A 27,565-nucleotide genomic window follows, 5' to 3' on the forward strand; every position below is an offset into this window, starting at 1 on the left:
AATCATTGCTTGACTTGACAAAGATTTAACAGCTGTAAAGGATGGGCCCCGAGGCTCGGGTTCTTGCGACTGTCATCAAATAGCCGTCGAGTCGTTAACGGCTCACGCAGCGAACTGATCCGCAGCGCGCCCACACCCATGTCGGGCTACCCCCTGCCCCCTCCCCCCCCCACCCCCCCCCCACTGAAGCCTCCCCACTCCCACGACGAGCACAGGTGCACTTGGAGCCTTGATCGGGAGAGCGTTCCTGCTTGGCAAACTATTTTGCGCTGAGCTTGTTGACATGATGCAGTGGTTGACATTTTGGGAAATAGGCATCTCACAAAAAAACATGTGCTTATTTCATACATAGGCCTAATGGGTGGGCAGAAACTTCAGAGACACAACGATTTGCATACTAGAGTATCAACAATTTAAACTATTGAACTCATGCTCTTCTGGGTCATTTGGTTAAAGAATATGGTCCTAAACCTCATTCATATGGGGCTTTAAAATAGTTTCGTCTTGGCACCATATTAATAGAAACAGCATTAAACCACATTTGTAATTCTAGTTTCTTGATTTCGTACTCCTCTGGAACCTTCCGCCGCTGCCCACTATGACCTCACCTGCGGGCTTTTAATGCTCAGTCACGGACCTCGCAGCCGCAAAACCGAGCCCTGCACGCCTGAGGCCCGTAATGCTAATGGCGCTTCCATGCCAAGCGAAGCTAAAACCACACAACTGGCCTTTATGCAAATGCTAACTACTGTGTTGAGAGATGAGGTTAGCATCACGGGGTGAGTCGGGTACGAACTTTTTCGCCTATACTGTTCGCAATCAAGTCTATTTCAAACGACAATTGACGACGACATACAGTATGTACTCGCGTAGGCTTGTCCTCCACTACCACAGGTGGCGCTATGCCAAAAAATGAAAGAGGTTTTAGCTCGGCGTATTTTAAAAGTACATTCTCATTCCTGTGCTACATTAGATATGGATACACAATAAATCCCTATATAACCATGATTTTCATGTGTTATCTTGATCATTAGAAGTCAGATTTTGTGCAATTTTAAAATGTGTATCTTAAAAGTACTTAGAGCTCAAAAGTAGCTTTAACCCAGTAGTCACTCTGCCCCTTGCTGAGTGCCCCCCACAGTCCGACCCCGCGCCCCTAACTTGCTCCTGGCAGCTACCGTGACGGATTTGTCACGTCGGCACCTGGTCGCGGACAAGTGTCCGTGTCCCCACCCTGGTTGGAGATCACCGGACCACAGGCTGTACTGCGCACTGTAAGCTAACGGTTTATATATTCGTATTCTCACATTTGAAAAGAGATTCCAACCACCTGATTTATGTTCAATAAGTATGTGTGTGGGCGTGTGGGCCACGGGGGTCCCGTCTCCCCCCGTCACTGAGGAACAACAAGGCGACCATTCCATGCCTTCTAAAATAAGCTCCCCTCGACCTCCTCCTCACATGTGCTCGTCTCGTCAGCGTCCCCTCGCCCCGACGTTGACAGCGGGCAACACGAGAGGCCACACAGAGCTCGGCAGGAAGTGGATGACTTATTCTAAAAAGCACTTTGTACATGCGCCGGCCAAAAATGACGTGTTTATCATCAGACCTCGTCCAACAAACGTAAAAAATGAGGGTCAAATACTGTTTTTGTGGTGAAATAGTGTTTTCATTGCGTTGTGGGTTGTGTTGTAAAGAAAAAAATGTAGTCCCGCTATGAGTGTGCTTTTGTGGTTAATTCTATAGTGTCAAAAATATTATAATTTGACACAAAGCAAACTTTTATTTTTAAAATATGTTCAACAAATAATAACTTGCTAAGCCCAAATATCAAATTTAAGGTCATGTTATAGTAACAATGTAGTCATTGTCAGTCAAATGTTAGCTACGTTAGCCGTCTGGGTGGACTCCACTACTTTCTGCCAACTTAGCATGTAAATAAATGGAACAACATATATAATTTTTTAAACACAATCTATTATTTTTAAAATATGTTCAACAAATAAAAACTTGCTACGGCCAAATATCAAATTTAAGGTCATCTGGTAGTTAAAGTCATTGTCAGTCAAATGTTAGCTACGTTAGCCGTCTGGGTGGACTCCACTACTTTCTGCCAACTTAGCATGTAAATAAATGGAACAACATAAACAGTATAATATTTTTTGACACATTTTAAAAAATATGTTCAACAAATAAAAAAAATGTTAGGCCCAAATATCAAATTGAAGGTCATGTTGTAGTTAACATTTAACCTACACGTGTTCGCATCGGAGTAACTTGACTTATGCTCTCATCGAAGGAGTATTCCACAGGAGGAGGAGGCAGGGGGGGCTGGGAGGGGGTTCTATTGGATTTCCTGGGATCAGCGTGACCTTTTGGGACGTCTCAACCACCTGTTGCCACACGCATTCGCACCTTCACACCCTCCTTGGCATACGCCCTCGCTCTTGTGTGAGCGAGCGCACAGTCGGAGGGGGCGCACAGGGGGTCCGTTGACGCCGTTACGCAACACTTTGAGCCGCGCTGTGTATGGCTTTGGTTGGAATTAGTTCAGGGTTCGGGCTAGTCGACCAGAGATGTCAAGGTTCATGTTGAGGGCATTCAAATTGTACCCCCCCCACCCCCCCTGTGTGACACGTCCCCGTGAAGTGTGTGTTTGCGCATGTACGTGCGAGGTATTCCCCATGTTGCCAGTGCATAAATCACTTTTATGCTCTCACTGCAGTCATTACGCTGTGGAGCTTATGACTTCAAGTATGAAAATGTCCGTTACCTCTTTCACACAGAGCCACGTGGCGGACTTGTTGCACACTCTAAAAACAGTTGGGTCAAAAGTAACCCAATTACGGATAATAATAAAAAATGGACCAATGCACTTTATGGGTCAATATGACCCAACTTTCTAGGTTGTTTTATACAAAATGGATCAGACCCATATTTATGAGTTGTTTAACATTAAAAGACTAATTTCTTGATGCAAAGTTGGGTTTAATAGATCCATTTTTGACCCATAGTTGTTATTTTTGACCTAATTGTTTTTAGAGTGCACGGAAGATGCTATAGTAGCTATCTTGTCATAACCCAATGACCCCCCTGGATCCAATCAATGCGTGTCTGCACTTATATTTACATTTTTGCATTTCCAGTCGGAGGTGAATAGTTTAAACTGTCTCAGCTGTGTGCATGATTACAAGCTTCATTCAATCAATCAGGCTTCCTGTTATTTTTGTATTTAATTCCGTGATTACCGTCCCGTCGCAAACCAAGGAGCCTTCGGAATCATAACCCATAATAAAAGTACATCAACTCATTTTGTTTGAAATCTTAATAGACTCCGGTGTGAGTACATCGTAGTGTCTTTAACGCACAAATAAGGCAGACCACAAATAAATATTGTAAACATTGTGTGTAATTGAGAATAACAAAAGTTGGTATGACAGGTCAACAATTGTGTGTGCAGTCCGTTGAATTAGTTGCGTACAAAAAGCTGTTGGCCTTGGATAGATGTGTGTGTGTGTATATAGAAGTGGGCCAAGAAGAGTCGCTAAAAGAGCAGGTGCGTAAATGCCGCGGGTCCCTCGGCCCCCCCCCCCCGGTATGTACTTGCCTTCCCGCCACTATATACGCAGTGCGGGGCTGCAAGGAAAGACGCACACGCAGCCGCTGAGAGTTTGTCCAAGGAGACGTCGAACACATACGGTAGATCCACTGGGTCCGAGTAGCGTTCCGGAGTTCGCCTTCCGTGTGTTGGCTGCATGAATGGGATGCAGGCATTGAGGCTGGATTTTTAGGCTGCATGATTCAAATGACACAATTCCAGTGTCTTGCTCTTTTTTTAATATATATATATATATATATATATATATATATATATATATATATATATATATATATATATATATATATATATATATATATATATATATATATATATATATATATATATATATATATATATATATATATATATATATATATATATATATATATATATGTGTGTTGGAGGAAAAATAGAATCAGATATCTTCAGATCAGGATGAAGGTTCTTCCAAATAAAACTCTCTTACTTGTGGGATGGACACCTTGGCTGAAATGGGAAATGTTGGATAAAAGCACCAAGGTTGTTTTTTACAGACAGAATTCCGATTTGTATTTTTTGGGGCTTTCAAATGGCGCAATTGCAATATGCATCGCGGCAGTGTAAACGCGCAGAACCGGAGATCCTCGGCTGGGAATCGGCCAAATGTGGATTGAAATCCGATACACATGCCATTGCGTGCGCGGCATTAACGTACAGGCGGGATATACCCGTCAATGCCAGACGGTGACAGGCTGTCGATAGACTTGCATCTTACCCGAAACGACAGCAAAACACGTAGCATTTAACATGTTCCAATTATGAAATATGAATGGCATGTATAGTAAATTGACGCTTTTTCATGGCATTTTTGACCCGATCCCCTGATTATTAGCTGCTTTTAATGAGCGTCTATTATGTGCGGAATTTCTAATTCGCTACATTAGAGGCATTTCCACCATTGAATAAGCAAAATAATCCTCATTCAAACCTAAAAGGGGGAAGACGGTTGAATGTTTTTATTAATTGCGTTTTTTTGCGGCACCATCTTGTTTGCTGTGAGGAAAAACTGCTGCTTCAAGCAATGTCTAACCGACCCGTTACAAAATGGAGTGTTTTCAAGTCTAAAAATGTGTTCATGAAAAATACTCGTAAAACTTTTGCTGCCCTTTACTGTGCTATTATTTTGATTATTTAAATAGTATCTTTTAAACATTATGTACAGGCCATGACTCATTTCAATCAAGGGCGGGGAAGTGACTCGTCTTAGGCCAACTAAACGCTAATAGTTTTTATTTTTAAGATGGTTTCGGTATTAATGTCCATGTTCTCGCCTCTTGTGGACTTATGTGCAATTTGTGCAAGTTTTGTGAACGTAAACACGGATGTATGCGATACGCGTCACTTGAAATTCACATTGGGATGAGATTGGAATACAGTGCAGTGTAAATCCAGCCTTAATCCTGGGAGTCAATCCGGTTTCAAAGTTGGCTCATTCAATGCGTACGTAACTCTATGTTGTTATTATTATTATTATTATTATGTGTAATACTGGATGTCATCCCTTGAAAAGCAAGCAGAGTTTAGCTTCTCCTTACCAAAAACAACAAAGTGCTCACTTCAAGTCACTGGGCCGCCTCCTCGTCTTAATCACTTCCAGTTTTCAGCCCCGTCGTTGCAACGAGCTGGCAACAAGTCCAGGGTGTGTGTAACCAACCAAAGGTCAGCCGGGAGAGACCCCCACTCGCCCTAATGAGGATAAGCGCTCTAGATAACAAACGAATGTTTTATCATCATCATTTGAAGCGTTCCTGAGTGTAATTTACACGTCCATCGACCAATTTCAGCCCAGGTGGGCGGCGACTTGCGCGCCGCCGCTTCCCGACGGGCTCCCCGCCAGCCCAAAAGTCCGAGAGTCGAATAGGAAGCCCTGCTGTCTGGCGGCGAGCACCCCCAGGCTGTCTGTAAGCGTCCCGCTGGGGGACGAGCCCAGCAGGGCGCTCTGTTGGTTGGCGGCGGCAACGGCGCTCATTTTGTCCGGGCTGGCGGCCAGGCGGGGCGACGGCGGGAAGGTGTAGCCGTAAAGGCCGTAGGGGGGCGTGTGAAGGCGGAGGCCGGCGTAGCCCTGCGAGGCGGGGCCCGACAGGTAGCCCAGCTGCGACGTGGAGAGCGGGAGGGTGCAGAAGGCGTCGCCCTCGTAGGACGGCGGGCCACGGGGCGGCGGGAAGGGCTCCGGAGAGGTGGCGTAGCGGTGGAGCGGGAGGGCCGGCCGGCTGCAGGTGAAGTCGCTCGGGCTGAGGGGGCACACCTGGAAGGGCGACGAGCAGGGCGAGGGCGAGAGCAAGTGGGGTGATGCACCGACACCTCCGTGGGCTCCCGGCACTCCTGCGAAAAGGGAAGTGAGGAATCAAACAAGTGACGACTTGTAACTTGAAAAACTCCCAAGTTGGGGCACTCTCAAGTCAAGGTATGAGTGTCAAGATGATCAAGTACCTTGTTTGGCCATCCCGGGGATGTCCTCGAAGGTAAGCGTTCGCAAAGATGGCCGCCAGAAGGCGTACGACTCCACCAGGGCTTCCAGGCCCATCCTGAAAACACAAATCACGTTAGCCTGCACGCCGCCACCTCGTAAAGCGAGCACCTGGCCGCCATCTTGGTCTGTCTCTCCGTCTGTGCAGGTAATGAGGGGCATAAACGCCACGTCGCCATTGGCCGCTGCCAGCCGGGCGCTCCGAGGTAATTGCTTTCACGCGGCTTTTATGGGCCAATCAGGAGCAAGGAGGCAGGAAGCCGCAGTGAGGATTTATGAGGTGGGATAAACCCCGCCGCCGCAGCCCCCCCCCCCCCCTCTCCAAGGTGGGTTGGCATGGAGGCCTAATGCAGCTCCTCTGTTAGACCTCGTTAGCGTGCGGATGAAAGCCAACCCCCAACCTCCCGAAACATATGCACACACCCGCGGGGTTGAAGCCGTGGCGATAATTTAGACAAGCTGCCCCATGAAAAGCACGCATGTTCACATTTCGCAAATTTTACTTCATCGAACACGCACGTGCATATATGCTGTGTATAATGTGTACTAGGCGATAAAAATGTTTCATCGTAATTAATCGCAAAATTTTATAGCTGTTCTAAATGTACAATAAAATATTTTGTAAGTTTTCATACCCTTGTTAACATACAAGTTGGGAAAAATTGAAATATGGCTGCATCGTTTAGTCATATAGTAATTTCATAATAATTCATAAAATGTAGTTAAAATTAAAAAAATTGTGTGATATTGATTTGTGTTTAGGTCATTTTTCTGCCAATAGATGGCATAATTACATTTGTAAGTCGTGCATTTTTCTTTTCATGTTAAGAGCTTTTTGACGTGGACGCGTCTGCTGCCTTGTGACCGGAATTCCCCCAGTGCAAACTTTCCAAGTAAGTGGCAGTCATTAATTGCGCGTTAAAAAAAAATGAGTGGCGTTAAATGGATTTTAAATTGGCTCACAATTAACGCACTCATTTTGACATATTAATTAAAATTGTTGTTTTATTGCTGAATTTTTGCGTACAGATTGGACTTGTCTTATTTATCCGTTTACGTTTCAGAGGCCGTGATCCGATCTTCCCCGTCGCTAAGTGACAAAGTACTCCACCATGAAATCTCCCGAGCGCTGCGGTAAGACTTGATGAGTTCCACTCGGGAGTCTGGATGGATTTTCACGTTCATAGAGGCCCGGTCGCACACACTTCCCGCGAGAGAAGGATAAATAAATGCAGGCCGTGCTTTTTTTCCCTTCCCGTAATATCAGACTGAAATAGCCGTGACAAGAAAAAAACCACAGGCCAGCAAGAATATCAAACACGTCCCAGTTGCGGCGGCTAATGCGAAGGTCTCCACTCACCGGTTCCGTCCAGAGTCTCTGAAGCCTTTGGCAAAAGGGTTTCTGTCGATTTTCAGCCTGGTTATCTGGAAAACACAGGGAAAAATCCCCCAAATCTTATGACAACACATAAAGCACGCCAGTAGAAATAGTCTTCTGTTTGTGTAAACTTGGCTTGGACGCGCCAACATGACACTTTTTGTCCCATGGCATTTAGGAAACTGAAGCAGTGTGTTTGCCGCGGCGCACATGTGACGCCCCTCGGTTCGAAAAGAACTTGGTCAACCTTGTGAGTCCCATCCAACGTCAATTGTTCAGTCAAACGCTCCCTTAAGATCATGTCCACCGTTGCGTTCTTTTTTACAGGCAGTTTGTTTGCTAGTTGGCAGGACTAAGCAAAAAAATGTGTTGCTTTTTTTGGGCGACACATTTTTGCTAATTTCTCATATAAAAACTCAAAGATGCATGCTTTCTAATTCAATTTCAAGCGGCTTCTTTCTGTTTGCCGGAATAAAACCAAGCAAAATTTGGACATGCGTGCTTTTCGTTGGACAGAAATGACTTTTGTTTCATGGCAAATGTCAGACATATTGTCACTGTCAATTGAAATCGACACAAAATGACATAAGGTTTTGGGCATAAAAACTAGGAATAGACCAATAATTGGCCTGGTCCATTATAGGCGCCGATATTGGGCATTTGGACGAATATCGGTGTTAACCTTTTTTCAAAATCTGACGGACGATAAAAGCCATTTTAATCTCAGGAAACTATTTATATACATTTTAAGTTAACTTGAAAATGAGTATCGGCTTCAAATATTAGTTATCACCTCCTTGGCTACTAATAATCGGTATCGATATCGGCTCTGAAAAAACCCATATCGGTCCATCTCTAATAAAACGCAACATTTTCTAATTGAATCCCAAGTTCCTTTATCTCTGCCAACTCATTTAGTGCCATTGACGGCTATAGACGTCAAAAATCAATTTTAACTGGGCTGGTAGTAAATGAGTTAATCATTTGCATACTGTTTTGGCTATTAAAAATGGCAAGAACGTGAACATAATATACATATATATATTTTTTTTTTTTTTTTGGGGGGGGGGGGGGCAAATTGACCAAAAAGTCATGAAATATAGAGACACAAATTGTTTCGGTCTTCGTGTTTCAAGATAAATGGACAAAACGTCACCAAATTTGGAAATAAATGCTTTTCATGTCGTTTTTAGTGGTGCGCCATTTGATCGATCAGCGATTGTGATCGGCCGATTTCCGTATGAATGTACGTAATCAGCAAATGTAAATCAATACCTTTCATTGTCGATAACACAGATCACCTGCAGCCTGTGTACAGTCAGTGTAGCGTCACAAGCCTTGTGAGTGCCCACCTCCTACCCTACCACCATTCCCCCACAGTCAACAATGTGTATATTGTCACTTTCCAGTAAAAACAAAAAAAAAGTCTAAGCAGAGGTCCGCACACAATTTTACAGTTATTTTCATATGGTTAGCGATGATGACTTAAAGGTGACAAACCTGCTGGTTCTGGTACGCCGTGACGGTGGTGAAGACGGTCTCGGGGAAGGAGGAGGTGCGCGTGCCCTCACCGGCGGGTACGGCCTTCACTGGGGACAGCTCCTCGCCGCATTCCTTACGGATCACGTGCACCCGCGGCTGATACTTGTGCATGGAGTGCAGGATTATCTGGGTTCGGAGCAAAAAAAAAGTTGGGTCACAATTTGCTCATTGAGGAGGTGAAACTGATTCGAGGGGGCTGAAATGGATCTGTTTGCATTTCTATTCATTTCAACGGAGGAAGGTGATTTGAATAAATTAGATGTGAATCTTAATTATTTATTTTTTTAAATCTGTTCTTTCATAAAGCTTAATCTACTGAAATATGGACCTCTAACATACCAATTTGTCTGATTTTCATCAAATTTGGATTTACTTTCAAATTAGGAAAATTGATTTATAATGAAAAATCCTGGACTCCGCAACATTAGAGTGCAGACCTCCCCCAAGGCCATGCCATCCTAATTTCAACCAGAATTAGAAAAATCCGGCACGTGGATGTTTTTCAAAATTGGCCTAGCTGCGGGGTGCCATTCATTATACATCACAGTTAAAATGTTTTTTTTTGTTTGTGGTCTTAAAAATTCGAATTCAAGCAATGTTCTTAGTAATTTTCTAATCAGTTTTTCTCAATAATGTAATATTGGCAGAAAGGTAAATACATAAGGATACGTGGTACAAAGAATGAATAGATGGATGATATTATGGATAATAATAATAGTCATAATAGTAATAGTTGAATTACATGTCCCTGGTCGTCCAGCTCATTGTTGGTGAGCTTGAGCTTGTCGAAGCTGACCACCTGCCGCATCCACGTCTCCCCGGAGGCAGGCGAGTCCGGGTGGATGTAGACCCGGGGAGGCACCGGCGAGTCGGCGTTGCCCGCCACCATCCATTTGGAACTGTGGTACACGTACCTGTAAGCGCGCAGCGCGACCACACACACAAAAAAACAAAAAACGTTAGAACCTGCAGCTATAGTTGCATTTTGTGTCGAAAGTATTTTAGAAAAATTCTTCTCGGATTTTTTTATTTTTTTTTTTTTTTACAGGTTTGAATTGGGCAGAAATTTGGACGTAAGCGTTAGGTAGAAAAAAAAAGTAGGAATAATAATAATCATAATATTCCGCATTCACACAATGAAATGCAAATGCGGTTCCCCAAAGACTGCGTGCGTAAATGCGCGCATGGGAAGCGTTGTTGTTCTTTTTTTTCTTTTTTTTCAGCAGATTACAGCACATTTGCTGCTTTGACCTTCCACATGCCGAGGTTAAAAGTCCAAAAGGAACAACTAAACAACTGTGCCTATAGCGCCGTTTGTGCGTAAAAAAAAAAAAAAAAAAAGACTGCATGAAACGTGTCCTATTTCTCTTTTGTCACTTACCTGTATCGTTTGTTGTCCACGGGGATGATATCCATGGCGATGTAATACTGCTGATGTGGGTCCAAACCGGACATTTTCACGCGCATGGCGGGGAACATCCGCCTGCAAAATGAATCGTATTAAAAATAATATGCTGCGGAAGCGGGAAAAGTTGGGTTCAAGCTAATTTGTTAAAATTATTTTTTTCTTTCTTGCAATGGCTCTACCAAAGTGTTTAATTACGTTTAACCAAAGCGTGCAAATCGCTTTATAAAAAGCACACTATTTTACTGGCCTTTTCATTTAATTCAATTAGCATGAAGATTAAAAAAAATTATTGGGAAAAAAAAATACATGGAACCTTTCTGCTTACCTTCCAGCCTTGGTGATGATCATCTCCGTGCCGATCTCGTGGAAGCGTTTCCACAGGTCCGAGCCCTGCAGGTCCACGCGTGGGTCTTCGCTCCCGTTGCCGCAAACGGCTGCGGGCTGCGGGCTCTCCAGGAGCGCGTCCTCGCTTTCTATTATTACACACACGCGCGCACACACACAATTGACTGTGAGCCTAACCTGCACGTTTGCTGCATGCTGCAAGCACAAAATGAACTTTATGGATATAGCTTAATTTTATTTATTTTTTAATATAAATGTAGAAGTTGCTCCACTAGTGCAAAATGTGCATGACTAAATAATAATATTTTCTTTTCTTTTTTTTATCACATTGAATTGTTTAAGCAGCTATTAGGCCAATATTTGGCCATGAGAACAAGCTTCATTTATTGTATTAATCATTCCGATAACTAAGCACATTTACGAGAGTGTTTTATTATTAGTTGGGTTTTTTTTTTTATGATTTGAACGCTGCACGTCCTGAGGCTTATTGCATTAGAAGTGACACAGTAGACTCGAGTATTGGGTTTCCAAGTTTCCAGTGCATCCTGGTGCTTTTGGGTCCGTTTCTACTGCTGCTAATTGGCGTGTTTACGACTGCAGCCAAAAGCTCATAAAATAAAGCATCGACTGGCAGTCATAATTGTCACACACTTTGCACGCCGGCCACAAGCTCACGTCTTGTTTGCAGGCGTGACTTTTGGCATGCGAAAGTTGAATAATGATGCCAGTATTGTAACGTGCGTAATGGGTATAATGTAAATACATAGCCGCCGATGGTGTTGTTGGATGTCGCTGTATATGTCTGCAACGTTTTGTTCGCATTATTCCACTTTATGTTCCAGTTTTTTGGGCAGCCCTCCTTATTTGCGGCACTTTTACTTACGGGATCCGTCGCTGGCATATTCCGCCTCGCTGCCGTGCGCTGCTCGGGCCGCCGGCCGAGGCTCCGGACTGGCGGCCGCTCTCGGGACGTCAAAGCCCGGCGACGTCGCCACTTCCCCGGCCGTCCTGCGCCTCTTCTCGGCCCCGATGAGCGCCTCCACCGAGAAGGCGTGCGCCTTGACGCTGAGCGCGCACGGCGAGCGCCGCTTCTCTGCCATGAGTCCGGAAGTGACGGCGGGCTGGCTGTCAACCGAAGAAGACGACGAAGAGTCCCCAAAAAGGTGAAGAAGTGCTCTGTGGTGCAAGTTTCTCCGCGTCTGACGTCTGGGTTATCCACCACTTTCTTTGGAGGGAGGTGTCAACATTAGGGGAGAACCAAGGAGGAGGGAGCGGAGGCGCTGTCAATCACAGCTCGCCTCGGCCAATCAGGAGTCGCTCCAGCGCCAACTCCGGAAGTGGCTTCCCTCCCAGGCCGCGCCCACTTGAAGCCCTTATGTGGCCAGCGAGTGGACGTCAAAGCTGCAGTTAGTAGCCTATTTATTGCATTATTGATATGGTTTACTCGGCGTTTTAACACGTGGTAAATTATTAGGCACATTTTAAAATCTGTATAATTTATTGTGCATCAAATGGGAAAATAGACACCTCCCAATATTATCTCGTACGCAAATAATCTACAATCGACAAAGTACAAATAAAGAGCCCAAAAATCAATTCAAAGAAGTTAAAAACCTGATCTAAACAAGACAATGTATATGATTAGGCTATATGTTATTGAAAATGTGCGATGTACAGTAATTCAAAGTGATTATTATTCATATTCAAAATGCAACATAAGCCTTTCGTTATGTGACATTTCCCTTCATGTTATATAGTATATTGAGAGGCCTTTCAATAAGAGGTTTAATCGTCCTTCATTGAGCATATCAACGGTATGATTTTATTTTATATTTTTTATAGAATTTGATTATTAGTGTGATGGAAGTCGAACATGGCGCTTTTATTTCTTTGGAGTTTCATTGAATAAAAAACATGCCGATGTTATAGTTGATTTGAATACTTTCGTAATGGAAAAAAAGAAAGAAGTAAATGAGCCATTTTTTTTCTCTTTCAGTGACGATGACAAGGGTCCCCCAAGTCCCTCTTTGACCTCCGCGACGAGCGAGCAAGTATAAATGCAAGGTGAGAATTCTTTTTTGAAAGGCTTTCGGACTTGAAAATATGTATGTGACTGTTTGCATACGTCACAACTATGACGTGAAAAGTATATGCAGTGTTTTAAAATGTTGCTTTTAAATTAAAATCTGCGCTGATTTTTTTTTAAGCATTAAAAAATGTTTTAAATTGTCACGATGCACGGGTTTGACACGTTTGTTTCCCCAACTATTTGAAGTAAAACAACAATGCCATTCAGTCTTCTTGCTAAGCACGCACGTCTGACTGTCATCCAAGCATAAAGATGGAAAATATTCCTGACTCTACGTTAATGTTGGTGGTATAGTGGTTATAAATGTGATTTATGTTACTGACTATCATTGTTATTCCATTATTATTTTTGTAATAAATGTTATTATCTGTAACCAATTCATATCTGGCGATCATAAAATGGAGCCGTATAATATAAAATTACGACTGTTTATTTTCTCCACTAATAATAAGCACATCGTGGTTAAAACTGCATGTTTCCAATTTTTCCGTTTGCGCAACTTGTGATTAAATACAGACAACAAGGACTAGATTAACGCAATCATTTTTGTACAAATCTCTCCAAAAGTAGCTGACGACTTCCGCGTTTTGCTCACCTGCGCGTGCATGTTCTACCAATCAGAGGCGAGTAAAAGTTGTTAGGAGCGGGCCCCAAAACAATGACAAGTGTGTGCGTGACAGCTTGCAGGCGCGCGTATGTGTGGCAGACGCGTGCCCGCGCGCGCTTCTGTATGTAATGGGCCTTGTCGGCGCGTGCCAGCCTGCAGGCCCGACTTCGTGCATTTTTAGATCAAGACAAAAAAAACGTTGCGTCACAAAATGGAAGGGCATTGCAATGAAATTAATGCAAGAAATGCACATTTCAAGTCATGTGCTTAATCGTCATTTGTTGCAATATCTTTCGAGTATGTTGTCATCATTACACGTTTTGATCATAACGATTACATTTGGGTTGCCTTCTTTAGAGGGTCAAAATATTAGAAACCTTTATCACTATGATTCAGTGTAGCACAATAACTATTAAAATAATAATAATTGAACTCTCAGAGTGCATAACTAAAGCAAATATCATTAATATTAAAACTCCCGAAACACAAACAATTGAACTACTGAACACTGTTAGTAATAATAATAATTATAAAAAAAATCCAAGCACGTCTGCAATAAATGATCAAAAACACACAAGAAGAATAATGAAGCTACTGAAGTAATTGTCAATAATAATTGTTTTGCTAAAGCATGTATAAAAAATATTTAAAAATATATATAATAATAAATAAATGGCTAAAACACATCAGTGCACATTACTCAAATACTCGAGCATGTGTGCATTAACCTAAAACACATCAGTAAAAAGTGCTCAAGTATATGCCAGTGATAATTGAAATACAAAAGCACAAGTTGGAGAGATCATTTAAGTATGAAGCACAAATCAGTAATCAGTGTATTAAATAATAAATCAATAATATGGTAATAAAGCCCTGGAACACAAATCATTTCAATTAAACATGCTTGTGGATATTCTCGTTCAAAAAATCTGGAATCATTCAAATACTGGACGCACACATCAGTAATAATTAAAGTTCTGAATTACAAACTGGAACACTAAAACACTGCTCGGTAATAATTAAAGTGCTCAAGCACAAATCAGGAATTATTGCAAATCATGACTTTTTGTTGTTGTTGCTTTTTTTCCCCCCTCAAAGCTACGTTTTTATTCTCTCTGTGTGTGTTTGTGTGTGATGAGCTGCAGATGTTTGCTTTTTACGATTGTTGTTATTTTTTTTACATTGTGGTGAGGAGCGTTAGCCTCGTTAGTGTGTGTGTGTGTGTGTGTGTTAATGGGAGGACAAACTATCAGTCTTAGCATGAAATGAATGTCATTCTTTTAGCAGCTCGTTATGCGGCTGCTGCATTCAGGAAACGATGGCGACGAATACGCTCTATTGAGACGTCGGTTTGGTTTTTATGACTTAAGCGAGGGTGAGGTTGGACGTTTCCCCCCCCCCCCTCCATAAAAACAACACCTGCTTGCTTGTTCTTGATGATGTCATCCCGGGTTGATAACTAAGAATACAAGGGTGAATAATCTCATTCGAACCGGCTCATTTCGTCAACGTAATGGATGGCCAGCGGACAGTTGTGGTTTGTCTTAGAAGAGGTTTGGCCTCGCATCTGAGCGGCCTTCATCCGTTCACGCAACAGCCCGAAGCTTGCTGGGATGGGATGAGAGCCCAAACGACAACCACAAGAGTCCACTTGACATCTATTCCATCTTCTGAGATGATAAACGAGAAAGATCAGCTTTGATGTCTTTACTGCAGATTTTGTTTTCTGTTAAAATTGCAATTTTTATGATCAAATGCTTTTTGTGGTTTCATTTTCTTTTTTTTTTACTTCCTCTTCAAATTTAACATTATTCTTTGTGAGTTTTTTTGCATCAATGATAACTTTTTTTCCTTCCAAATTTAAAAATGTTAATCCATAAACATACCGTTTTCCCCCCAAAATGGTTGTATTTGTAATAAAATTATGACGAAGATGTCTTTAAAAATATATATATATTGTAAAGTTGCAACTCATTCTCAAAATTGAGCTTTTTCCCCTAAAATAACAAAATTTTCCTCACAAAGTTATGTCCCTTGTATGTATGATTGTTTTCTATTCCATTATTACATTTTTTTGTAGCCCCCCCAATTATAAGTCAAATTAAAAAAAATTCTTATAAGTAATGTGTTCTATGCACCCACACACATTTTGATTAACGTTGTGTCTGTGGAATACGACTGGAGCAGCAACACCCCCCCTCTTTTTTTTTTAATTTTTTTTTATCCATCTCAGGGGCGGCCATTTTGTCACCTGCTGTCGACTGGAAATGACATCACCAGAGCGCTTTGCGAACACCACATGACTAAAGCCGGAAAACAGGTGAGCTGCGATTGGTCCGTCCCGGAGTCAAAAGACGTGATGTGATTTAAATATCAATCTCTTTATTCTTCTTGGAGAAAAATAATTCAAAATTAAAAAAAAAAAAAAATCTTCCTTTCACAATTTTTCTAAAAACGACCAAAGCTGCTCTTTTGAAGAAGTGTGCGCTAACGCTGCTGCTGATGTGAATATCACAATCTTAAAAGGCAAACATCTGCGGCTCGTAATTGAGCGTTCGGAGAGCGGGGGGCACACGTGCGTCTTAAAAAGCGCACAACAACGCTTTTTTTCATCCCATTTCTTTCTCCGACGCAACTGGAAGCATTTAAGCGTCTTTTTTAATCAAAGAACAAAGTCATAAAATATTCCAAATTGGCCGCTAATCCCGCCTTTCTTTCCCCTCTAACTAGCATTTAGCGCACATTGAAGGAATGCCGTTTTATTGGTGTGTTTAGGGCGTAAAAATGTGCACAAACACGCACCGCTTTCTATTACGACGTTGCGAAAAGAGGAAAGAAAGTCTTCCAGTGTTTCCCTCGCCAGTTCCTATTTTTACCTTTTTCTAATTGGTGGTAATGGCTCCATTTTAGTGGCAACATGAAAGCCACACGGACACATTACATGTGTTCTTTTGACTAGCTTATACTTTAAACAGCCAACAACGAGGCGCTCTTAAGCAGCCATGGCAGACCGTAGCACTGGATCACATATGCTGGCCGTCAAGTTGGACTTAAACAGTAATTATACCCCCCTTTTCATTATTTTACCTTTCTTTGTGTGACATTCACACACTCACGGCTAACAACGAGGCACTCTAAAAGCAGTCACGGTATCCCAAATGCCCGAGTCTACACTGTCAGACTTGAAAAGATGATCCCTCTTCACTTTTCCATCTCTCTTTCCATGGTGTGCGCACACTCGAGGCCAACAACGAGGCGCTCTAAAGGAGCCCCGCTAATGGACTGTCTGAAGTTGTAGCTAGCTAATGGCAAGAATTTGACGAAAACTGCATGAAAGCATATATAAGAAAATGTCATACTTTTTCTACATAAACAGATATATGTTGATTTCAATAGAGAATATTTCTTTAAGATCCATTTTGCTTTGAAACTGAGCCATATTTTATTGTAATATATCATAGCTTAGCCTTATCTCCTGTTTTCCAACAAAATCCCAACGTTTGTCCCGTTTTGCCATTAATGCACCATATTTTGTCCTTTAAAACATTTTAATATGAAGAAAATGTATCTTTTGCTGGTTGTCCTTAAGCACATTTCAGTTCTTTGTTGTCCCACCCAACAGCTTGACCTTCTTCCCCGGGTTTTTTGAAAAAATATATATTTCTTTTCATGGCTTATTCCCATTCGTCGTCATTACTATAGTTGCACCCTGAACATCATTTTTTTTTTTTTTACGGGCCCACTGGACATTTTTAAACATGAAGCACACACGATCCGGGATGCACTCAACGTCAATGACGTGTTTGGGTGTCTCCCATTGTAATAAAAAAAAAAAAAGAAAAGAAAAAAGGAACATTTCGTTGTTTTGGCTTAGAGGAATCGCTCCAATACATTACAACATACACTCTCATTTAAAGGAGGCTTTCATAAAAAGGGAATACAAACTTAAGGTTAAGAATATAGAGTGGAACTTTGCTATTCACAAGGGAAGAGGAGGATAGGGCCCGGCCCCGCAAATAGCAAAAATCCATGTATTGTATACTGTAACTGACACCCACTGAAATTGCATTGGGGTGAAAGGGGGCAACAGCAAAAACAATCACACAAAAAAAGTTGTTTTGTTTTTTTCAACACTGATAAACCTCCAATATGCATTTTTCCATGATAAATTAGCAAATACAAAAAAAATTGTGGAAAAATAGATGTATTTTTTTAAATCTGTGAATAGGTGAATCCGTGGTTCTCATAACACAATGATGCGTGGTCCACAGTACATCAAAATGTTTTGAAAAACTACATTTTACAACAATTATGTGAAAACTAGTCGAAATTTTGTGAATATTTTGAGTAAACAAGTACCGGTAGTAATTTTACGGGGGGGAAAGTCTTCATGTTTTGAGACTGACGTTGCAATTTTAGGAGGGGAAAGAATGTGTACTTTTATATCAATCAAATTGTAATTTTGCGAAAACAGTCATAATTTTGCCAGGAAAAAAGTTATATCGTAACTATTTTGTCACATTTTTGCATTGACTGGTTATCATTGAGCTTTGTTTTGATCTTAAAAAAAAATCTTAAAATTGGCTTTGTAAAAATGAGTTGTTGTTTTTTTTTATCTTAAACAAAAATCATTTTTATTAATAAAAAAACATTATAAAAAAACAATCTATAAAACTTTTTTCTCTCAAAAAATATTTACCTTGGAATTTTTATAAATTATCCTAGTCTTTTCTTGAAAAAGCAAATTTTCCCTTAAAAATCTGACATTAAAAAAAATGTCAATTTTTTGTTTTGTTTTTTAATTGTCTAAAAATCTGACAGTCGGTGTGTGGCTTTAAAATTGTGTAAAAGGTTCAAAAGAAAAATATCAGCCAAGAAAGCCAAGCAAAGGTCCGCTTTCTGTGCCTGGTCTGCTTTCGCTTCAAGCCTCCAACGTTTCTTTTCTTTTGGTTTTGTCCTCGGTGATACGGCCTCGGGCGAGAAATGTGTTTTTCATCCAGCGTCTCTTCCTCCCTCTTCCCGGGATAACGGGGGTCACAGCATGGAGACCCCCGATGACTCCACACCTGGAACAACAACGCCCGGAATATCCGCTCGCCGTGCACGTGCTTAGTGTGTGTGCGTGCGTGTGTGCGCGCTAATCCTTCTTCAACACCTCTTCAGGCTTTAAACGAGCCCTGGGGTGCACCGAGTATGAAACACTTGAAGCGTTTTTTAGCGTGTGTGTGTGTGTGGGTGTGTGTGTGTGTGAGAGCAGGCGACGCGGCGCTGAGATGTGATTAATAAAAGATGAGTGCAGGGGAAGTCGGAGTGTTTGGATTCCGTCTTTACGGGATGAAAGACGGGTGAAGGGGGGGCTGGGGGGCAGGGCAGGGACCACACTGTGAAACGGGGGTGAGGGGGGGGAGTGCAACGAGTGATGACAATGAGAAAATATTCCCATCCGCCATCTTTTGATGCCTATCTTGCTAAAAGTAGTGATGCAAATGAAGTGGAAAAGATGCTGACTGCGGAAGGATGCACTTGTTGGTTTTGTCCTGTTTTTCTAAATTACGACTTTTTGCTTGAAATATTTTCTCTGAGGTAACTAGTTTCTGGTTTTGCCAATGCGGCATATATTGAATCTACTTAACTATAGTTATAACTTCATGTTTATCTGTGGCTGCAAAGCTAAGCGTGGAGAGTCTCCGTCTGTCTCCAGCACAGGTGCAGTCAGTGGATGATGCAATCACTCAAGGCAATAGCCTTTTCTTTATCCTTGCGCGTTTCCTCTTTTTATGGCAATCTTCTTCTTCCTTGACAATCCCGCCATGATTTTGTGGTCCAATGGGAAAGCATAGAGAATATTGCATGTGGAGTCTCAAAACCCGATACAGGGTGGTCGTTTTTCCATTGCAGCACGCCATTAGATGCTTGGTGCTCAGTCGCTTCGTTTGTGGCAAAGATAAGACAATTGTAATTTTGCAATATGCTCGGGTCTAACTCTTTTTTCTTTTCTTTTTTTTAATCTCTGAGAATTACAGTTTTACTGTCAGATTGAAAAATATATATATATATATATTTATATAAAAATTATTATATGAAAAAATATTTTCTCAAAATGTCAATTTTTCATCATGAAAAAATCTCATTTGTGCCTTTCAAAAAAAATGTTTTCCTTAAATTATAATGTAACGACATTAATCCCTCCATCTTTAAAAAAAAAAAATTATCCTCATTAGGGGTCGCGTTATGCTGGGGTCTACCGCCAGCTGACCTGGGACAAGTGGTAGGTTATGAGGTAACTGTTGTATTCTCAAAATATTTAGATACAGACATTCACAGAATACAGTCCAACTTTTCTTAATTCCATTTTTCCATCAAAATTGCGACATAATTCCCAAACTGACTTTTTCCCTCAAAATATTGAATCAAACTTTCTTTTTTTTCTTCGCAAAATTTGAGTTATGTTAGACTTATTTTTTTTGTAAATTTGCAAGTTTTCTCACAATTTTTTTCCATCTTGACATTTCAACTTTTTCATAAAGTTCCTACTTTTGTCACGATAAGTCTAAAACAACAATTGTTTTCCCACCTCAACACTTTGCAAATTGTGACTTTTTTTTTCCTTTTAAACGTGCAACTTTTTCCTTCTCAAATTATAGCTATTTTTTTCTCTGTGTCTTTGTGGCTGCCAAGCTTGTACCACAGCAGTGCCACGTTGGTGTGTTCAAAGACCCGCTGGCAAGCTGGCAGCGGTCCGCTTGTCCAGATGTATTGTAATGTTTTTTTTACAGCCTGCGCATTCATCCATTCACCACTATTTCATCTTCAAATAAACTTTCGACGATGCGGGGTGGTTAGCGCAAACGTCTCTTGTAAATGATATCAAAGATGTGGAATTTACAAGGAATAGACTTTGGAGCGGAATGTTTTCTGTAATTCTGATTTCATTCGGCTCGTGTGTGTGTAGTAACACTTTGAAATCTGCATCTTGTTAGTAATGGAGGTAAAAGTATTGGGACACTGCAATACAAGGGCCCGTCAAGGTTTCTCATCGTTCTTGACTTTTTCACAGCCTGGAGTGTGTCCCAATACTTTTGCACCACGGAGTCTTTTAAAGATTCGCCTCGGCAGTGCTGACGTTTTTTAAGTTGGCGCGGACATCACACGCCGTGTTTCCCGACTTCACATAAACGTTGCACATGCGACAATAAAAAGCATCCGAGCTTGCACATGAAAGTCGACGGAATGCGAGGAAGAGGAAGAGGAGGAGGAGGAAGAGGAGGAGGCGGGCTCCACATGCTAACTGCAGCACGGCCTCGTGTGTCCACAGTGGCACCAACACTTCAAGTTCAATTTGTTCCTAGTAATTTATTTTGCCCATTGAAATGAATTGGAAGGGCATTAATCCATTTAACTCATTCACTGCCATAAATTCAAAAAAAAAAGAAGTTTTTTATTGTAATTAATCGCATGACTTTACTAGTTAATTTACAATTAATCACATGTTAAACTAATAGAAATAGTTCAAATGAATTTTTGACGTTTTTAGTCGTCAATGGCAGTTGAATGAATTAAAAAAGAAAAGAAAAAATAATTAAAAATTCGGGCCATCAGGCGATTAAAGTTTTTAATCATAATTAATTGCATGACTTCACTAGTTAACTCGTGATTAATCACAAGTTTCATATCTGTTCTAAATGTACAATAAAAAAATTATATACTCTTGTTAACAAAAGTGGAAAAAAATGTTAAACTAATAGAAATAGTTCAAATGAATTTTTGACGTTTATAGTCATCAATGGTATTGAATGAATTAAAAAAGAAAAGATTATTAAAAATTCGGGACGTCAGGCAATTAAAGTTTTTAATCGTAATTAATCCGATTAATCACAAATTTCATAGCTGTTCTAAATTCTAAATGAATAAAAAAATTAATTCTAAAATTTTAGGTTTTCATACTCTTGTTAACAAAAGTGGAAAAAATGTTAAACTAATAGAAATAGTTCAAATTATTTTTTGACGTTTATAGCCGTCAATGGCAGTGAATGAGGTAATATGCCTAAAAACACCATCATTAAAAAAAAAATTTTTTGTAATAAAGACATATAGCATTAATTTAAATAAAACATAATTGGAAGAAAAAAGTGTGACTACTTTAGAGCGCCTTGTGGTCAACCGTGACTGCGCTTCAGAGGGGTGTCTCCTTACATGTTTTTTGTTACATCACCGTTGTTTTTCTGGCTTCTGATTGGCTTTCAGGAGTTTTGTGGAGCCGCCTGTTGCTTGGTGTGTTTTTATTTGCAACGTTTTGTACAGACACAAAAACATCCACGTTCCGCTTTAATAAGAGGAGATCTCTGCAGGTAACTTCCACATACCCCCCCCCCTCCTTCCTCCTCCATCTGGTTGGACTAAACAGCAGATTAGCACATTAGCACGGGCAGCTGGCACCACAAGAAAGGCCCGACGCCTAAACGCGACACGCCGGACGACTCGTTACGCACCCGCGTAAAAAGTCGCTTTAAAATTCAAGGCGAGCGTTCGTTAACACCTGGTGAAACTCTGCACCGAATGTTGCTTTTGCAGAAGAGGTGGATGAGTGCAACTCGGGACCGAGTTGCGGTTCCCGCTGGCGAGCTGTGAGAGGAGATGATGTCATGTCACGTTGGGTGTTGCGGTGTGAGCGTTGCAACGTACTGAATTTTTACATTTCATACAGCTTTACATAATATGCAACGATATACATGTTTGAAAACATGACGTAAATAGGGGATGTTGTTTCAAACGGATGTTTTTGTCTGTCAAATGTTAGTTTTGAGTTTTCGACTATATTTTTTTGATGACATTTTTAACTTTTTGGTTCAAGATTTTCCTGAAGAAAATATTCGGTATTTGGCATTTTTTATGTAATATATTAATTATGTAAAACTTACACACTGGTTCATGAATTTTCATATTTCATAAAACTTTCCATAATACACTATACAATTTTTTTTTAAAACAACCTTGCATAACTTTAAATATTTCACATCAACCATACCATCGCTTCTACATTTATTTTTTTTAACTTGACGCTCTAAGATTTTCCTAAACAAAATAATCGGTATTTCACAATTTCTTTCTATGTAATATATTCATTTTATGTATCTATTTTTTAGTTTACCTAATGATTTGTAAATACAATAAAAATAGTTTCTATTTTTCTGCAAAGCTAAATTTTCAGTGTTTTTTTCAAGTTTATTTTTTTTATTTATGTATTTATTTATTTTGTTTTTATTTTGTCAAAGAAAAGACTTGAACATTTTCAGTATGTTTTTTTCAAATTATTCATACCTTATTTTTTTAGATTGATATTTTTATGATTTTTTTTTAATGTAATGTTTTTTGTATTTCATATTGTTTTATTATATATAATTGTCTTTTCGATACAGTAGACCGATAGTTACGTTTATTTATTTATTTATTTATTCATTGTTTCCTTTACAGGATGATAATAAAGTATATGTATTTGTTGCAATTGTGTCTTTTCCTGAAAATGGCTTTCTTCTGTCTTCCTATTGGCTAACACCCTCTTCCTGTTGGGACTTATGTGGCGCCACCTATTGCTTTGGCATGCTCCCAGCAGCCTGCAAAATGCCTTTCCTTTGCAACTATTTTGTTCAATGGCTTTATGCAAGTGCAAACGCAAACACGCGCACGCACAAGCTGGTCTTTGTGGCGCACACAAGCGCACTTGTGCGACATTTTAACGGCCTGATTTTTGCCAGCCAACGAGGTGTGCTATTAACAACATAACACGTGCTTAATGAACACACGCACTAATAAGGGAGGATACACTTTACAGCGCGGCGTTCACACAGAAACACGTTTTTTTTTTTACGACACAAGTCACAACAAAGGCGTCGCGGTGAGAGAGGTGTGCCGGGAGCTTCTGTCAATAATCCCCTCTAATTCCGTTTCCTGTGTGTGCGCGTGTGTATGTAGTGTATGTGTGTTCGCAACCCTTGTAAAGTAACTTCTTGATGTGTTTTTTTTTTGTTTTGTTTTTTCCAAACAGTGCTGATGACCCAAGAGAAGACGCCACGACAGTACACTGAGAACCCTTGTTTTCCAGGTACCACATTGAAAGTGATATTCAACAATTGGACTGGCTAATTAATTCAAAGTTAGCAATTGGGAACAGATTCAGACACGCTCGCACATAAACACGCACGTGTTTGTGTGCTGCCACAATGCAACACACATGAGGGCTAATGAGCTAGTGAGGAAAAATCTTAAGGGGCCGTCCCATCAGTGAACAGGTTGTAACTCGGAACATATTCTGCCTGAGTGTGTGTGTGTGTGTGTTTGTCAGACACACACTGTTCCAGTATGTTTCCTCGCCATAAAAAGCAACACTTAGCACTTCATTGGCATTGAGCACTTGCAACGACGTTGCAGAAGGAGCAAACTCACTCAGGTGGGATTATTTAGGGGGTGGTTTTTAAATCGCTGACCTTTATTTACAATCCAAATTCTAATACTTGATCCATGAAATGTTTTTTTAAATATTTTTTGCCTTCATTACGTGCATTTGGATGTGTGAAGTTTTCGTCCAATCAGATTTCAGCCTCTTTTGTGTTGCCGTGTCAATATAATCTGCGCAGAGTCGCGTCTAATGCTAATGCGGTAGAAATGTTCTTTTGCCAATCGCAGGGCCAGAACGCTGGCCATTGATGATGTCAGCGTTTTTCTGTCCTCTGATTGGTCAAAGCATATTGTTCAACTAGAAAAGTCGACTTAGTTAATTAATGGCATTTCCATGCATTTCAACTGGGAAAGATGAAGAGGATGAATTCACTTTGTGTCTCAAGGCACAGCTTTTTATTTATTTATTTTGTTATTATTATTTATATTTTTGTATTTTTTTGTACTTACTTTTTTAAATTGAATAGGCAACTTTCTCACACTAACCACTTGATTAGGTACACCTGCCTGCACTCAACGGCTTTGAATACACGCCGTCGACATCTCCCAGTGTCAACACACTGCAAGCTTAGTGAGGGCAAAGCCAGCATCGTTTTGCTAATGTGGACCGTGTGTGCGCACACATGCACAATGTGCGTGTGCGCGTCCTGCGCGCTGCCCGCTGCGCCGCTCCCCAAATTGAAATGTGAAAGAAACGTGTTGGAAGGTGATGACAAGAGTGAAGCGAACCAGTCATTTCCTGGCGGCCCGACCCACATGTGGCACGCACGCACACACGCACTGGTATGCATTAAACGCACACGCGCACTCACAAATCTGCACCACATTCTGCTTTAATAAGCAGGACATTTAAGCAGGGGAGTGAGTGTGTGTGTGTGTGTGTTCAACGCATACCAGTGTGTGTGTGTTTTTCTGTAATTGGCCTTTTTAGTAGGGAAACCCTGCAGAAGGTTGAAGAAAGCACAGTGGGCCGAGCCTCCCGTCACCACTCATCACACACACACGCGCACACATTCACACACTCACAAACACACACACACATATACGCACACTAAAAGTATATACAAACACATATTATGAACCTTTACTATACATGTACGCACGCACACAAATCCACACAAATGTGCACATTTAAATGAACACACGCACCCACCGTACTGCACAGCTGACCACAATGGCCGCCGCGTCCTCCTAGAATAACAAGGAAATATTCCCACCTCATCGCTCCTCACAATTTCCAAATTCCTTTTTCTGGGCTATTTGCGGGCTGCTGGTTATTTTCGTAACGCACACCAAAAGGAGGAGCCAAGACAGGAAATGACATCACATGCTGGTGCGTTGTCAACTCGTGTTCCAGCGATAGATGCGGGTCTATTTGTCGATGATGTCATCGTGTAATTATGTGTCCGAATATTTCCTCAACCTCACATTAATAACAATTGAAATAGAAAATGTAAATTTGGATTACTTTATCATTAGTTTGTATTATTAAGTCTAAACTACTAAAAGTTTGTTTTATTCATATGTTCCTTGTCAAGATTCGTTGAACGTTTTAAATGCATCAAGTGGATTTAGCAACTCACAATGGAGTTACCGCTCAAATTTTTAAAACGGCAACATTTCTTCCTGAGTGCTCCTTGGGTGAAAATAATCTTGAGGGTAAAATTGCTAGATTAAGCAACAAAATTGCTAAATTGGCAACTTGGCATCATGTGGCCTGTTGTTGAAAACGTAAAAAAAAAAGCTTATAAGATGCACTGTGGTGCTCTGGCCACTAGAGAGCAGCAGTGAAGCATCATCCAAACAGCTAAATAATGGCGTATGCGTGTGTGTGAGCAACCAATCAGAGCAGACTTTGCGTGTTTGTGTGTCACGTTACAGCGTATATTGGAGCATCTCGTGAGTGAGTACACACTGCAATATGAGCCCACGCACACACGCGCGGTGATGGAGTTCGAAAGCTCCCCTCTGCTTTCCACGGATCGCGATTGCACCCTCTAACCCTATAAATGTCTGCTTTACGCACAAAAAAAGTGGTGTGCCGTGACAACGAGGCACTCTAAAGCTGCCATGCCAGCCTGATAAGCCGCCGTCCATACACTGGCTGTCAAGTGGGACCTTACAAAAAAAAAAATGCTTAAACTTCCACCTTTCTCACCGTATCATGCATGCACTCACGGCAGACAACGAGGCACTCTAGAGCTGCCATGCCAGCCTGATAAGCCACCGTCCACACACTGGCTGTCAAGTCGGACTTTACAAACAAAAAACTCCTTAAACTTCCACCTTTCTCACCGTAACATGCATGCACTCACGGCAGACAACGAGGCACTCTAAAGCCGCCACACCAACGGACTATCCTAAACATAGATGTAATTTTGGGGCGTAAGCTAGCTTGCCAACCGCTACAAGACACTTTGGAGGTCAATAATCAAGTGTGTCATGCGGCAGCGCAAAAATCTGTGAATGTTGCTCACTCGAAGCTCTGACGGCCCACCACAGGTAAAAGAGCAGGTGTGAGTAAGAGCATCTAAGCGGTTACTGTGTAACCGTGAGGAAGTAGCACTTGTGTGTGTTAGTGGGTGGGGTATAGTGACGAGGGGGGGTGGGCGTAATTCGGGTGTCGCATGTCACCAGCAGAAAAGAAGAGTTAATGATGCACCAGCGGCTCGGCAGGAAGCAGCCCCAACGCCGTCTCGCGTCTCTCCTCGGGGACCAATGGGCGCCGCGTCGCCATGCCGGGCGCCGCAGTGAAGGAGAAAGTGGCCGGAGGGAGCTCGGCCTTGTTGGCGGCCCCCTGCAAGGACCTGCTGAGGAGCTTCCCCCACACCAAGCGGGTGGGCTCGTACCTGGTGGGCAAGATGATCAACAAGGGCTCCTTCGCCAAGGTGATGGAGGGCCTCCACATCACCACCGGAGAGAAGGTCCCACGCGCACGCACACACTGCTCACCTTGTTAGGAACAAACAACAGCGGCATCTTGGCGTAGAGTTTTAATTGTGGCCAAGCTGGTGATGCCATTTGATCGTGTATCAAATAATTTTATCCATTGGCGTTTTTTTTTAATTTTTTATGTAAGATAGCAAGCACACTTGTAGGTCAAGGGGTCTTTGTTGAGGTCAATGGTTGCTATGCAGGAATGTGCACACACACAGCCAGTAGGTGGTGCTCAAGCTCCTATTGCCTAGTTTATTTCTTCATTCATCAGTATTTTATATTAAAAAATATTATTTTCTCTCTAAGATAAATATATATTTTTCCCGGTTCTACATTAATAGTAGAAAACAAGTTTTAAATGGTTTATCTCGGTCCCGTCTTTGTATACCACAAAAACCTGCCATTTGAAAAGGGGTGTGTAGACTTGTACACAATAGCTTCCCTTCACATTGTTTTATAATGGTTGTATAATTTAGTTAAATAGATGTGACTTTTTTTTTTTTTTGGTCTTGAACACCTGCCCCGAAAAATTTGCCTGTTGCTATGGTTTCAAGCAAACTCACTGCAAGTGTTTACGTTAGATGTCCTTGTGACCTTGCACCTTGTTTGAACGTTGAAATTAGACCATAAAGTTTATTTGTGCATCTATTTTGTGTGGTTCTGGCGCACCACTCCCAATATACAAGTTTAGATTTTATTT

General features: G+C 41.3%; 2 protein-coding genes across 8 annotated transcripts in view; one reads left to right on the forward strand and one right to left on the reverse strand.

Annotated features, from left to right (window-relative positions):
- LOC147158563 (hormonally up-regulated neu tumor-associated kinase homolog A) overlaps positions 1–27,565 on the forward strand; it is an 81,392-nt gene that overhangs the window by 43,232 nt on the left and 10,595 nt on the right. For 4 of the 7 annotated variants that reach the window (XM_086061486.1, XM_086061487.1, XM_086061488.1 and 1 more), the window contains 9 exons: positions 6,256–6,313; positions 6,937–7,000; positions 7,172–7,241; positions 11,623–11,943; positions 12,014–12,186; positions 12,777–12,844; positions 15,710–15,796; positions 23,519–23,575; positions 26,569–26,852. In XM_086061486.1, coding sequence (XP_085917612.1) covers positions 26,664–26,852 — 189 coding nt within the window. In that variant the 5' untranslated portion in view covers positions 6,256–6,313; positions 6,937–7,000; positions 7,172–7,241; ... (4 more) ...; positions 23,519–23,575; positions 26,569–26,663. Of the gene's footprint in view, positions 1–6,255; positions 6,314–6,936; positions 7,001–7,171; positions 7,242–10,794; positions 10,817–11,622; positions 11,944–12,013; positions 12,187–12,561; positions 12,595–12,776; positions 12,845–15,709; positions 15,797–23,518; positions 23,576–26,568; positions 26,853–27,565 lie in introns of those variants that run through there. The other 3 variants (XM_086061492.1, XM_086061490.1, XM_086061491.1) reach the window with 3 other exon arrangements.
- Positions 4,012–11,984, reverse strand: tbx18 (T-box transcription factor 18). Its single transcript, XM_086061493.1, has 8 exons — positions 11,664–11,984; positions 10,761–10,908; positions 10,409–10,510; positions 9,770–9,941; positions 8,986–9,153; positions 7,468–7,532; positions 6,071–6,165; positions 4,012–5,962 (listed from the first exon to the last, which is right to left on the reverse strand). The coding sequence occupies exons 1-8, from the start codon at positions 11,878–11,880 to the stop codon at positions 5,421–5,423; spliced, it is 1,509 nt and encodes a 502-aa protein (XP_085917619.1). The 5' UTR covers positions 11,881–11,984; the 3' UTR covers positions 4,012–5,420.

The sequence above is a fragment of the Leptonotus elevatus genome, chromosome 18 (genome assembly GCF_054856555.1).
Source record: "Leptonotus elevatus isolate MCC_2025b chromosome 18, RoL_Lele_1.0, whole genome shotgun sequence".
Classification (NCBI taxonomy): Eukaryota; Metazoa; Chordata; class Actinopteri; order Syngnathiformes; family Syngnathidae; genus Leptonotus; species Leptonotus elevatus.